This window comes from Eutrigla gurnardus, assembly GCF_963514095.1.
Source record: "Eutrigla gurnardus genome assembly, chromosome: 19".
NCBI lineage: Eukaryota > Metazoa > Chordata > Actinopteri > Perciformes > Triglidae > Eutrigla > Eutrigla gurnardus.
The window spans coordinates 8,849,087-8,863,357 of record NC_139930.1 but is presented as its reverse complement, the minus strand read 5'-3'; the positions used below and the strand labels follow the sequence as shown (position 1 = coordinate 8,863,357).

Sequence of the window (14,271 nt, the reverse complement as noted above, 5' to 3'; positions counted from 1 at the left end):
CAATCCTAAAGTGCCTTAAACTTGCATTCTCTCTTCTGACCATCAGGGGGCGACAAAAGGAAGTCTGATTTTATAGAAAATGACCCTACTTCTCTCTTGATTTATTATCTCAGTAAACTTGGTAAACACAAGTTTATGTTCTCAATCTATTCAAGTCTTCATCAATACAGCATGATGTTCATTTGCTAAATTATGGACCCATTAGAATAAAATGGGACCATCGTCCCACCACAATATACTTATGGTTCTAAAAAGAACTTCACTCGCTTTTAATACAGTCTTTGCCTGAGAGACATGACATACGCTCTAACTCAGGGTGCTCTGACTGCTTACAGTGCAGAGCAGCGTCTCCGCATGTAGAAAGCCGATTGACTCTTGATAAATAAATTGTCTGAGTGCGGCAACGAGGGGTAATTAAGCTGAATTGATGGGGCTTTGTTTTGCTTTAGTGGCAGAGTTAAATGAAGGGCAACGTTTCTCCAAACTCGGCTCCTCTTCTCTGAAATCACTTACGGATCGGCTGCAAATTGCCTCCTCTTCTCCGCCACGCCGGCAGGATTGAGCTGCCAAATCCAGCTTTGAAGTCAGCTGTTGTGTCTCTCCATCGATTTCACAGCATGTGTGTTCTGCTGGTGGACGAAGACGTAGATAGCCACGTTTGTGTGTGCGTGTGTGCATGTCTTATTTGCCTTCTTTATAAACTTTACGTTTGACAAGCACATGCGAACAGATCTAGGAGACGTGGAACAAATTTGTTTTGGGATAAACACACATCTGTGTTGAACATCTGCTCACAAGCTTTCTCACTTTAATCACTCTCCTCCCCCCTCTGTTTTCTCTATCTTTGCTTTCTTTAACCCCCCCTCCCCTTGCCTCTTCCTCTTTCACCTCTTGTCCCTCTCCCTCCATCTCTGCTGCGGTTCTCAGAACGACAGCGTGGTGGAAGGTAACGACGAGGGTCCTCCGGAGGGTCTGAACGCGCTGCTGACCGACATCTCTCTGGTGAGCCCGGCAGGCAGCCACAGCCGCTGCTTCGGCCTGATAAAGATGGATGTGACACAGTGAGGAGGGGTGGGGAGGAAAGGGTGCAGAAAGAAAAGGGAGACGCGGTAGAGATGGATGGAGGTACTTGAGACGTCACATTGCTGACCTGCAGGCTTTGTATCCGAGTATTGGAACCATGAAATGAGAACGAGAGAAAGGAAGACAAGTAGGGCTTTGTGAGAGTAAGTGTCGGTGTAGCCTTTCTTCATCTTTTCTTTGTAGTGTCGAAAGAGAAGATCACTCTGGGCCTCCTGCCATGTCCAATTTTCCTCCTTCCTCTCCATCCCTGCAACAAGGAAGAGCTTAGTTATATGTTACATTTGCAAAAAGTTTCCAGCTTCCAAAAACAAAAATGTATCAAGAGTTCTCATTCGAAATAGGGAGGAAGCTTCTCGTCCAAGTCATACTTCACTTTTCTTTTTGTACACGTACTTTTCGCTCATTTGATTCTCTCTCCATGCGCTGGCGAGCCAGTCTCCGTGTTCATCCCACCGTTCAGTTTGTGTTTGAGTACTCTTACGTTGAAACACAGGATCCTGGGGGAACCGCACGACACGCGGCGGCGACGTGTCGGTGGGATGCGTCTTCAAGGCGACTTTCGTTGTTACTAAAACTGGTGGAGTGGTTAAACGGGTGTGTGAGTGAAAAATGATAAAGGAGTGTGACCACTTTTCTGGGATGTACTTCCTCTGTATGTTCCACATTAGGGGTGTAATCCTGCAGTTATTCAGATATTCAGGTTTGGTTGTTCAACGAAAACTGGGACTTATTTATTTCTCTGCACAATTTTATCCAGTTCTTATGTCGTTGTTGTTGGAAATCCAATATTGACGTGTCTTTGCAAAATAAGTGTCCTGTTGTTCTGGAATTCTTAAAAAAAAAGGTATTTCATGGGTTTTTTGTATTTGGGAGGAATCTGATAGAAGATAACTATATCAAGACCTAAATTAATAAACCCAAACTATTGTAGGTACAACTAGAGGTACAGTGAGTGGGAAAAGGTGTGAAATAACCTGGCAGATCTTTATCTACAACTAAAATGAAGAATAAGTAAAACCTTGATGTCCTCACTCCTCGTTTTACCACAAATCCTGATTAAACTGAAGTAAAATCCTAAGATTCAACTTCCATTTGTGAGGCAGGATGTTTCTTTAAGACTTTAAACTTGTAATATATTTTTTTCTCAGTAGTTGAACCCTCTAACAGTTGATAGTGTTGATGGATTAAATAATTCAATTTAAGCTAACAACAGAAGAGTCAGATTATTTGCATTTAATATTTCTGCTCCATAATGCATCCAGTGTGCTCACATTTTGTTTTGCCGTCATTGTAACGCCCCTAATAAATGATGAATATATCCTCTCACTTCAGGACGAGGTACAGTCCACCGCCGCTGAACCCCCCCCCTCCTTCAAGCCTCCACCCCCACCTGGGGTGCAGAGGCGCCCAACTAGACGAGATCAGCTCAACAAATGCCCCTCGTCCGAATCCTCCCACTCAGGCTTGTACTTCACAGCCCCGGCCTCTCACAACCGCCACAGAGAGCCAGCACACCCCCCCGCCTCACCCTCACCACGCCACAAACGAGAAGATCCCAGGGACCCGTCCCGGGACTACGCGGTCATCAGAAAGAGAGATCCCTCAGTACCTTTCAAGAAAGAACAGATAACAGCTGCTCAGTTATCTATGGTCACACGGCTCAACATCGGCCCTTTCCCCAGGGTCCAGTCCCCGAGCAGGGGCACCAAACCAGCTGCCCCGTCCCCTTCACCTCCACCTCCACCTCCACTCCCAGCTCCTCCCCCGCCCCCTTCACTTCCCTTTAAACCAGTGTCCATGTCCAAAGCCTCCCCCTCCTCCCCTGGCTCCAAACAGCGGTTTGTTACAGTGGAGGTTCACAGGCCCAACGCAGAGCCCGACGTCAACGAGGTGCGGCCGCTGCCTCAAGCTCGAGGTGAGGGAGCTCCGAGGGCCAAATGTTTGTCCTCAACTTAATAACATGCACATGTCATTATTGAATTATTAAAAATTATGGATTTAATTCATTAATTAGTAATTAAATACATTTAAAATGTCAGAATATTACAGAGGTCAGATTGACATAAGGATGTGAGGCACAGACTAGCAGCTGCATTTTTTGCATTTTATTTTTTGCTTCATGAAGTAGTTAAACAATGAATCACAGTAATTATCTCTAAATTTCCTGCTGATGCACAGCACGGCTGAAATGTGCACAAAAGAAAATAGATACATTTATTTCCGCCTTAGGCATTTTGTGTTTTGTGAACATTATGTTCAACAGCCAAAACCTGAAAATGTTTAATATGTAATGTGAACACAAAATATGAAAAAAAAAAATGTCACTGTACTGGAGCCGTCCATATTGTAAACTGTTCATTGACTTTAGATGAGTAGAAGGTTTGAGGAACAAATGTATTTCTTCCCTTCCCTCTTATGTGAAGTAATTATGAATCATTCACATTAGATACATATTAATTCACTGATACTGGCCAGAAGGACTGCTAATTTTCATCATTTAGAAAAAAAAATATATCTCCAAAAATATATTTACTTGGGCTCAATGTGCTGAAATGAGCAATTACCCAGAACAGCGTAAACGTCACTAAGCTTTTAATCTTCTATTACATCGTAAAATCGTATCTTTTTCAGGACAAACCGTAACATCTGTGTTTGTTTTTCTCTTAAAGTTGAAGTAGAAGTCGTGTAAAAACAATAAAAAACGATTGTTGGATTGCTTTTGTGTTAGAAGATTGAAACATCACCATGTCACGTGTGCTGTTTACCCTCAGGTGTAGCCCTATCTCAGCTGTCAGACAGCGGCCAGACCCTCAGTGAGGACAGCGGGGTGGACATAGCTGAGTCAGGACACATCAGCAAAGACAGCAGCCCCCATTCCTCACGCACACGCCACCCTCGGGACACCCAGGGGGGCGGGGGGGCAAACCTCTCCAAACCGGTGAGGGGGCGAATCAGAGCAGCTCTGAGGCAAACATGGATGAGTGGATTCATGGTTAAACCTTGAGGAACGACACACAGTTAGTTAGTGTAGAGGTGTGTGTGTGTGCCGTTGTATTTCTGTCTTTGTGAGGACCCATTTGAGTGACCTCTTTGAAGATGAGGACATTTTTTATTAAACATTTTTGTAACTTGAGGAAATTGTTGATATTTCAAGGAAATGATGACATATTTGGGAATTAAAGACATTATCATTTAAAGAATAGAGAATCCATTATTATGTCACTTCGGGTCCTCACATGTATAGAATGCGAATGCGTGTGTCTGAAAAAACAGGCTGATAAATGGTTGTGCTTTCTTTCTCTACCTAACCGTGATCTCTTCTCTCCTCCCTCTGTTTGCTCACACAGACAGTTTCCTTTGTTTCACTCATTTGTTTATTTCTCATTCATGTCATTCATTCAGTCACATGCTCCGTCATTTATTACAGCGCTCGCTCACTGCAGTGTAGCCTTATGAAACTCTCAAAGCGCTCTCTGCTTCTTATTGATTGATGGAAGGACTCACAAGTAAGGATGGGAGTAGCCTGGTTGTTTATGATGAGAGAGGGGCCTGTTTGATTCACTGTCTTAGAGTTATTAGGCAGAAAATGTGACGCCAGTGTGTCATAAAAGCTGCATTGTATTGTGAAAGAGCAAAGCATTTACAGGCTGTGTCCTGAGAAGAGAGAAATGACGTGCTCGTGAAAACTTTCCTCAATTAATTTCAAAAAGAGATTTATTTAAGTCCCGTTGTCGATGCCGGTCAAAACTCATAGCAGAGCAACTAATTGTGGGCAGAAGTGAGAAAGTGTTTAAATGCAGAGTCAATGGAGAAAATATTGCAAGCCACATATCATGTTTTAAAGACGGCTGATTTGAAAGTGGGCTGCTTATGAAGGGGTTTCATTTATTGGCCTTTAAAGCTAGAACAATATTTTCTATCCATATACTAATAAAAATGGGCATCCCCGTTATTATACGGTATTCCTCTTAACCACTAGGCCGGCATTGATATTTATCTTCGAGTGTGGACACACAATCACAGGTTTGTGTTTCAGATTAACATACAGATGAAAGAAATCCCCCTGGGAAAAAAGTCCCACATAGCCTGTGGAAAAGACCTTCATGAGAGGCGACTAAATAATAGAAACAAATTACTCGTGTTGCCTTTATGAATGTGTAAACCCTGAGAATCCTCTTGAGCACGCGTGCACAGAGAAGTACAAACGTCTTCCTTGTATAAACAGTCGCAGAAAAATAAATGTATGCACAAAGTGGAAGCCGACTCAGGGAAAAGTGTTTAAATATGCATATCTAATGTTCTTCTGATTTGACAACGTGTGCTCCTCTGTCTCTCTTACTGCAGCCGGGGCTGCTGGAGCCCACCTCTGTACTAGTGCGGGTGGCAAAGAGTGCCAGCACGCTGGGTATAGCCATTGAAGGCGGAGCCAACACTCGCCAGCCGCTGCCACGGATTGTCACAATACAGGTGAGTCATGTTTAAATGGGCTCACGCTAAGCTCACCTCTGCTTAAATGTGTAATACCTCCGGAACCTGCTCCAAACAAACAGGTGCAGCTTTCAACTCTACTACAGGTCCATACAATGTAAATGTACAGTCATCAGTTAAACAAAAACATATCAACCAACAGCAGGGGGGAATATGCACATTTTGACCAAACTGCTGCAGCTGTGAGACCCTAATAAGGACACTGCTATCATATTATCTTCACATGTTGCGAGGGTTTATATTGTCGTTAAAGTGCCACTAACCGGAGGCTCTATGATCCATGTACACTTTATTAGTTCTGGCGTGGAGTTGGGGCAGTCCTCCGGGATCAGACCCCGGTGTTGTGGTTTTCACTGGCTGAATTTGAGTTGCTTCAGCTCACCACTAACTGAAGGTCCATCTCTCACAGCCCACGCTCCTTCTGGCAAAGTAGTGCCCTGGTGGCAGGAAGGATGAAATGAGCAGTTTTCTCATGAATGCCACTTTGGATTTAACTGATCTGCCATCAGTTAGTGGATCTAGTGGATGCTATATTAGGCACCATAACCTTTTGAAGTGGCTAGCTGGTTAGCACGCTCATTTCATTAGATATTTCTGCAGCATAATACAAAGATGTAACATTGTCACCTGGTCACATTCTGTTGATTGGTAGTTTGTTTTTCAAATGTTTTTGACTAATATTCTGGCCATATCTCACACCTTTAACCCTCTGAATCCTTATTAACATGCGGTCAGCTCCGTTTGTGGTGAATAATCTCCATGTGTTGTTGGCTGTTTCCGTTACTTCCTGGGAGTCTTCTTTGATTTTCTCCGTGATGGTCCCACACGCCCACCTTCCAGGTGGGATTTGATATCCTTTAAGGCTTTATATCACACTGCCGCTGAACTCACATTGAGATTGCTGCTAATTTTGTCCTCGTTGCTCACACAAAGATTGTTGTAACATTAATTCCCTTCAGGAAAAGCCTGGAGACGCTGGTAATTCACTGCAATTACTAATTTAATACGAGGCAGTTGGTATAATGTTGTTGTCTCAGAATTAAGGTGGAAGGTGGATGAGAGATTAGACAACAGAGTTCATGTAAAAGGTAATGCCACGGCTCAGCTCTGACATGTTCAGGTGTAGTTCATGATGAGGCTGAGCAGAGTTGGACATGTTTTTATATTTAGTCACCTATGAGGAAAGCTAGAACTGTAACAGGATGTCCTTTTCTCTGTCTGTTGTGGCAATTTGCATGTCAACAAAGCATTAGCTCAGGACTGTCTGTAGCACTAATCATGTCCTAACCACAGAGGAACCATGGGGTTACAATTGAAAGATCAGAGCAGCTCCAGTCTGCAGTCCACACCCGTGTTTAAAGCTGTCTCTCAGCCTCCCGCTCTACAGAGCTGGTGATTGAAATAAAAAAAGGGCTGCTGATTGCGAGGGTCGGGATAAAAGCATTGGAAATCAGTACAGTCAAAATCAAAGAGTACAGTGGAAGAAAGGATGGCAAGTGTAAATGAAGGATGCAAAAGAAGTGAGATCTGTGTTAACAAGGAGCGGAGGAACAAGAGGGCTTTGTACGGATGAGGAAGAGGTTGCATCTGGGTGTTTGGGAAGGTCATTGTGGGAAGCGTTGCATTGGGACCAAGCAGATGGTTTAATTCCCCTCCAGAGATACAAGTCCCAACACAAATGCAGGACGATGTTTAACTGATTTTTGTCCCTCAAAATCATGAGCATGTTCTGGTCCTACACGATGTGTTAAGTGTCCTGAGATAAATTCTGTTGTGATATGACTCACATTGAATTGAATTGAAGCGAGAAACACCACTGATCAGATTTTATATCAGAGCCTCAGGTCCATTCACTAGGACATTACAAAGCAGCAGCTCTTTAACAAAAGAGGAAGATCACAGGCTTATAGATATGATTTGATGAAAGCCTCTGTGGTATTAAAGCGTCTTTTTTCTTCCATGTGACCTGGGCAAAGACATAACAATGTAAGACAGTCGCCGTGGTCTCTTGAGGCTCAGCCTTCTCAGGAGAGAACAGCATTCAAGAGATAACATCCCAAACCATCCCACGCACAGTTTTGAATAAACGCATCCTGTTTATCACAACAAAAAAATGATTATGCCATGAAATAAAAGAGCAAACGGTGTGACTTTTCATGAAGGCCAGCACTGCAGCTGTGTGTACATGAACGGTAGGGAAGCCTCCCTTCAGCTGAGGATTGTTACGGCCAAGAGATGAAGCCAGATGAATCTCACAGACACTTGAGTCTAAAGACACTAAAAATTGTGATAATAGCAGAGAGAATTGGCACTTACTCACCCTGGCACGACGAGGTCCAGCGAGGCTTCCTGAAACACGGTTCAAATTCATTTAAAGAGCCCATTTTAACAGAGTTAAAGTTCATTTTGTCCCCCAGAGGAGTAGATTAAAATTTTAATCAGGTTACAATTATTGCTGTGTTACTGTATTTCATCCAAAACTTTAGGTTGCTGAGGTGCAAAACCTATCGATCACAAGCTACATGACACCGCCGCTGCTCCTGAACAATAACACTGCAGCTTCACAGTCACTGAGAGACGTTAATATCATGGTAGCCTCAAGGCCACTTGTAACAAACATGGAGGATGACTTCACGTTCACTGTTCAAGGTGGAGACGTGTGCCGTGAAAACTTTGCTCTGTCACCTGGGGAAACCTAACTCAATGTTATTAGACCCTTGAGCAAGGCACACACAACTTCAGAACGTCCCCCAGTCAGGACCAAGCATCATTACTTGAATGAAAAAAAAAGCAACAATCGTTTTTTTCTGGTTTTCTGATGGCGGTCAGTTCTGTCGTCACGGAGACGGATCACAGCGGAGCCCTGTGCAGTATCGTTTCTCTGTAAACACGGAGTGGTGAGACAGCAGACATCTGGCCTCCCAACTCTCTGGGCACAAGGGTTCTCGCTTCAAGTCACCTCAATCTGCTGAGGATGAAGTGCAGATGAGTAAGCTGCTACCAGCCCCCTGGTTGTTTCCAGCCCCCCCTCCTGATAGCAACGCGTTGCTGCCGTCTTCCGACCACAATGACCCGCCACTTGGCGAGCTCAGGGTAACTGTTGTCGGCTCAGTCAATAAGATAGGTGTTGATGCGGTCCTGATGTGGAAGGAACTGCTTTCACCTATCGAAGGGACAGGTTTCCTCTTTCCCTTTCAAATGAATTTTAAAGCAGCATTAGCATATTTGGGGGCTGCACGGTGGTGCAGTGATCTGTGTTTGCATGTTCTCCCCGTGTCAGCGTGAGTTATTTTTTTCTAACCTGAACCAAGTTGTGTAGTAACACTCATTTTCACAATACTGACAACGTGGCATCATGTGTTAATGATGCTACTTGGTAGAACATGAACACTGCTCATTTTATTTAAAATCTCAGGCTTTCTAGCACCTTCATGCTAAGTGTTTTACTGACTTCACCATTCAGTGGCTTCCTTTGTCTGCTCACAGGAAGTGCACAGTGGGTTTATCGGCTGCAGTGTGTTTGAGGTTAGCTGGAGGAGAAAGTTGACCAGGAAATAGCTGAAACTTCCCACCTCTATCTTAAAAAGTGTTTTGGATTGATTCGTTGCTGGTGTGTTTGGAAGTCGGCTGAAGAGAAAGTGATCCGCTCAGGGCAGCCAATCACGAGCCAGAGATTAACAAGATGCCACTCTCGGTCAGCTCAGATCCTGGCCAGAGCTGCAATAACACCGTCACAAAAGCCATTCCGAGGCCGTTACATGTTGCCTCTCACCCAAAACACCACACTACTTCTTGCATTGGCACCTCATCCACAGCAGCGACGTCCAAATTGAATGTATAATGAAGGTCGTTTAGAGAAAGAGTGGTCGGAGCTGTCTTGACTGGGATTATAAATGTGGAGGCCGTGGGCGATTTCCACTTCAGATTGGAGAGAGCAGCCGTGAATTCATCACTTCTACCCATCCTCTGGCCATGAAGCAGATAGTGTGAACAAATATAACTCTTTTCAGGTTTGCTTCAGAGAAACAGAAGTGACATCAAGTGTGCAGGATCTGCTCTGAGCAGAGAGAGGCCTATAGAGAGATTTCACTGCCAAGGAGCTGAGACGTACGCAGGGAGTGAGACCCTGAATGAGATGTTTGTTAACATCGTCCTATGCATGTCTCTGTGTCATTAATGGCCAGCTTTTTTCTAATGTGTGTAATCAGTGTGTATGTATGTGTTTTTCTGTAAAGGGGCTCTATTTCGGTACGCTAATGCATCTGTCACATTTCTGGCATGATGTTTAGATTCTTGTTTGGGTGCTGAGAGGACCTTGTTTACGTGGGTGTAATGGAACAAAAGAAAGGATCTCACACTCGTTAGAGCTCTTTGAAGGGCCTCTGGGCCACAGAAACAAGTGGGCTCTTTGGATAGCCTTGGCCCTTGGCTGCAGTTAATGATACGTGGAGATTTCCACCATGGAGATAACATTCGATCACAGACAAAGGTACAGACCACACTCAAAGACTCCTGCTGGTATGACAAATCCTTTGTCTGCTGCAAAGTAAAGTGGATCGATTTTTCTTCCAAACAAAGACAGAAAACAGAAACGATGCGTCTCCCTGCTCATTTACACTACATTGTATATATATTGCATTTTTCACATTTTCACATATGATATTGCGTTTCTATTTTCCTGATGTACAAGACCAGGAAGGAGATGTTTTGTGTCGTCTTCATGCATTCGATTGGAAAGGCGTGCTCAGGCTTTCTTTATATGTAGAGCATGACATTTTGTATATGTGGCGTGAAATTAATAGTAATTACAGTAGATTTATTGGGCCTCAGGCTAGAGCATTTTTATATTCCTCCTAAACCTGTAATTTTTTTCTGTGCGTGTTGCTCGTACGCGTCAGATTTAGAAAATCCTCCTTTCAGCTCAACGAATGCCACCTGTTCAGGAGTAGATGTACATTTGAGAGATGTGATCATCAGTACAAACGACACCTCCAGCTCGATGTGGAAGTCTGCCAGTTTCATTCACGAAAAACACCACCCGAGAGTTAGACTTCACGCTGCACAACTTCAAGTCCAGCTGTTGAAAATCAGCAGACGGAAACGTAACAAATTTGGGGTGCTCTCACACATAACCAGTTTGGTTCCTTTAAATCCAACTCTGGTGCAGACTGAACAACCGGATCGAGGCCATCTGAAAGGAAGGGTCTCTGTCGCCGGTGTAGTTTGTTTGTAGTGTCAACAACCAATCACAGACTGTGTGAAGGCAGATATACGAGTAGCTCTGACACAAGGCTGCTTTCTTCTGCTTTTTATCCAGATTGACACAAATGTAGCTCTCTTAAAGTTCACATTGTCTCTTCTGTTCTGTCTTCCCCTGTCTCAGAGAGGCGGTTCAGCTCATAATTGTGGCCAGCTGAAGGTGGGTCAGGTGATCCTCGAGGTCAACGGGATTTCCATGAGAGGCCGCGAGCACAGGGACGCCGCACGCCTCATCGCCGAGGCCTTCAAGACCAAAGAGAGGGACCACGTGGACTTCCTGGTGACGGAGTTCAATGTGGCGCTATAGCTGAGTGGAGGAGGAGAGTGGACGATGGTGAGGGGCGGCGCCGAGAGGAGAGGGGTTCAAGGACGACACGAGAGGGAGAAATTCAAGCGTTCTGTTGTTTTAAATGGCACAACTCTTTTCGATCGACACAAATGACCCACCGACTGATCTCTGAGCCCGTCGGTAACCCCGCCCTCGAGTCGGGTTACACAATACTCACATCTACAAGGTATTACTTCTGCTGTGGACTTCGTTCAGGATTCTCCTCAACGTCTTACCTCCCCACTGTGACACCTCATGCACTAAGATGAAAAGTAGTGAAACGTATACCTTTTCTTTGTTCTCTCCGTGGATCTGAAACCCACCGGGACTTCTCGTAGCACTCCCTCCTCCTCTGGTCAGTTAATTTACTTTCTCTTCTGCTTCCGACACGAGAGACGACTGCACATCCCAGACTGATCCACGCTCGACTTTACAAGCTTGGATTTGAAAATGTACAAATGAACAAATGTAGATACAGATGCATATATATATACTGTACACATAAAGATTATCCTATACGAATTATAAAAACCCTGTAACCTCTGTTGCATCATCAGCATATATGTGAGAGATGATGATAATCAGGCCGTCCTGGTGATGTGGGATTCTGAACGTTTTACGGTGATGCTACCGGCCTTTTATGAAAAGGAAATGAATAAATAATTTCAGGCTAACATAAGTACACAGTACATGCTCATATTTGTTTGATCATGAAAAATGTATAACAGAAACGTTCACATTCACACACGCATCATTTCCCATTTCCTTTCCACTTTTCCATGCCTCTACTGTTTGAGACTTTGCCCAAACTAAACCAGCTACATTTTAAAATGCTGTGAAAAAGGAAGCAGCTTCATTTCCATCAGCAAACAACACATTTCTAACAGATTCATTCACTCTACAGAGAAGTTTTGAAAAGCTCAGTTTTCATGTATGCTAGATCAAAGATGCTGCATGTCTTCAGATGTGGCTGGTTTTGGTGTGGACTTCCTCTCAGAGGGGGGGTCAAATCCCTCATTGTTTCCCCTCCTGCTGCTCTGAATAACAATTGATGATTTTATTTTGTAATTTCATAGTTTTAATTATATTCGCCCAGGGGGGGCTCGGCGACGCCATGCTCAGTGCAGCAATTACACTCAATAGGGGAGTAATGAGACATTTAGAGGACGACACCGCCAAAGATGTGAGAAACACTCCTCCGCACATGTTGGCACGTGGAACGTCTGCACACACACATACATTTGCTCCAAAAAAGCAATTAGGAGATAAGCAATCAGGTGGAGTGAGAGATGGAGCGAGAGGGGACGAGTGAGAATGAGACGGCGACAAGAGACGAGAAACAGATGAGACGTGATTGTTGGTGATTTGCTTCCTCTCAGGAAGAGTGCATGTGTGGAGAGGATGCACAGCAAACATCCTCCACGTGTCACTCCAGAGGCTCACATTAGGCTGCAGGTGGAAGCATCAACTAATTGGACTAATTAATCCAAGTGCTGTGTGGGCGGATGTGTGCTGTGTACATGTTTGTCTGTCTGAAGTTACAGGACGAGAAGAGAGAAATATGCGCGAAACGAGGAGCAAATAGTGACAAATGTTAATGTCATGAAAGGAGCTGCTGTTTGAGACACGCGAGGAAGTGAAGCGGGAGGCTGAGCTGCTTTTGAAGAATGTCAACAACGCTGCTCTGTGAGAAATGGCGATCAAACACTCCTGAATCATTCTGGTGACAACTAAGAGAACAGCATTTGTGCTTTGCTTTTACATCGTATCCCTGCTGTTGATATATTTAAATATATATATATATATATATATATATATATATAAAGGCGTGGACTTCTCAACCACAAAAACATATTTTGAATCTACTAAAATTGATTTTAGCCACTAGATGATAAAGGAGCTCGACAAGATGCCAGCATTTACACCTGATATAATTTGTCTTATAATGTTATATATCCTTTGATTCATTTTGAGTGGTGGTTCTGTCCATCTGATGAACGTTAGTCTAATTTTCAGCCCCCTTTAACTCTGGTTTGGTTTCTTTAAACTCAGGAAGTAGTGACATGTGACAACATTCAAGTGAATCCAGAGGAAGATAAATCTAGTGCTTGTTTAGAAAAGTAAGACAATCTGAAGCTCTGAATCATACAGTTACTTGTTTAAATAACATTTTTCAACAGGCGTGATGAAAAGCTATCGGTTTACGTCTGAGGGAACTGTGGAGAAGCTCACATTTATAAATGCAAAGAGTGTGACTGGAAGTACTGAGGCGTTCGGGTTCATCCACTAATTTGATTAGGGGAAATGTTAACTGGATGCATATTCAGGACGTGATTATACAAACAATATCAGGGAAACGGAGCAAAACCACAAGAGTGTGTGTTTATGTGTGAGACAGAAGGAAATAGATAGGGAATGGGAGGAGAATTCAGACAGATGAGAGCTGGAGTTCGTCCGCAGTCTATTCAACATCGGATCTGGAAGGAATCTCTACATTTTTGATTTGATTGTGTTTTAAGTCACTTTTGAGATTCTGAAACTGAAGGATAACATTTTCATCTGTGGAATTATCCTGCATCTGAGACAAAACTATTTTAAAACACTTTAAAACTCATATTACCACAAACAGGGCAAGGTCAATACTGTGATGTAGTAACATGCGGTACCAATACCAAAAGAGTACTTGCTACCTGGAATTCAAAGATATTTTTCTACAAAAAGCTTTTTTTATATTGAAAGTATAAAGCGAGTGTTATTCTTTATTGGTCTTATTGTAAAAAAAGAAAAGACCAAAACCAACATTATGTTGCTTTCAACCAAACTCATCACAAATATATATTTTATTATATTCTTTCATTTAAAAAACAGCTGGGCAGTGTAGTTTTTAGCGAACCTTAGTTACCTGGGAGTGAATAGTGCACTTGTTAGGGACTATTTTCAACTGCGGATTGATTTTGAGTATTTATAGCCGTCGATGTGGAGGTGACTCACTGATGCGATGTGTCACAGAAGAACAAGATGTATTAGAATCAATTCATTGATTCACAAAAAAACATCTATATATAAAAACCTTATCCTTAAACAAAAGAAGTCAAAACATCCCAAATGTTAAA

General features: G+C 43.3%; 1 protein-coding gene across 2 annotated transcripts in view; it reads left to right on the top strand.

Annotated features, from left to right (window-relative positions):
• Nucleotides 1-12,894, top strand: part of whrna (whirlin a) — a 145,510-nt gene extending 132,616 nt beyond the window's left edge. The window contains exons 8-12 of one of the 2 annotated variants that reach the window (XM_084034412.1): nucleotides 928-1,002; nucleotides 2,416-2,998; nucleotides 3,855-4,021; nucleotides 5,428-5,550; nucleotides 10,955-12,894. In XM_084034412.1, the coding sequence (XP_083890538.1) occupies nucleotides 928-1,002; nucleotides 2,416-2,998; nucleotides 3,855-4,021; nucleotides 5,428-5,550; nucleotides 10,955-11,137 (1,131 nt within the window). In that variant the 3' untranslated portion in view covers nucleotides 11,138-12,894. The remainder of the gene's footprint in view (nucleotides 1-927; nucleotides 1,003-2,415; nucleotides 2,999-3,854; nucleotides 4,022-5,427; nucleotides 5,551-10,954) is intronic. The other variant, XM_084034413.1, reaches the window with a different exon arrangement.
• The last annotated feature ends 1,377 nt before the right edge of the window (nucleotides 12,895-14,271 follow it).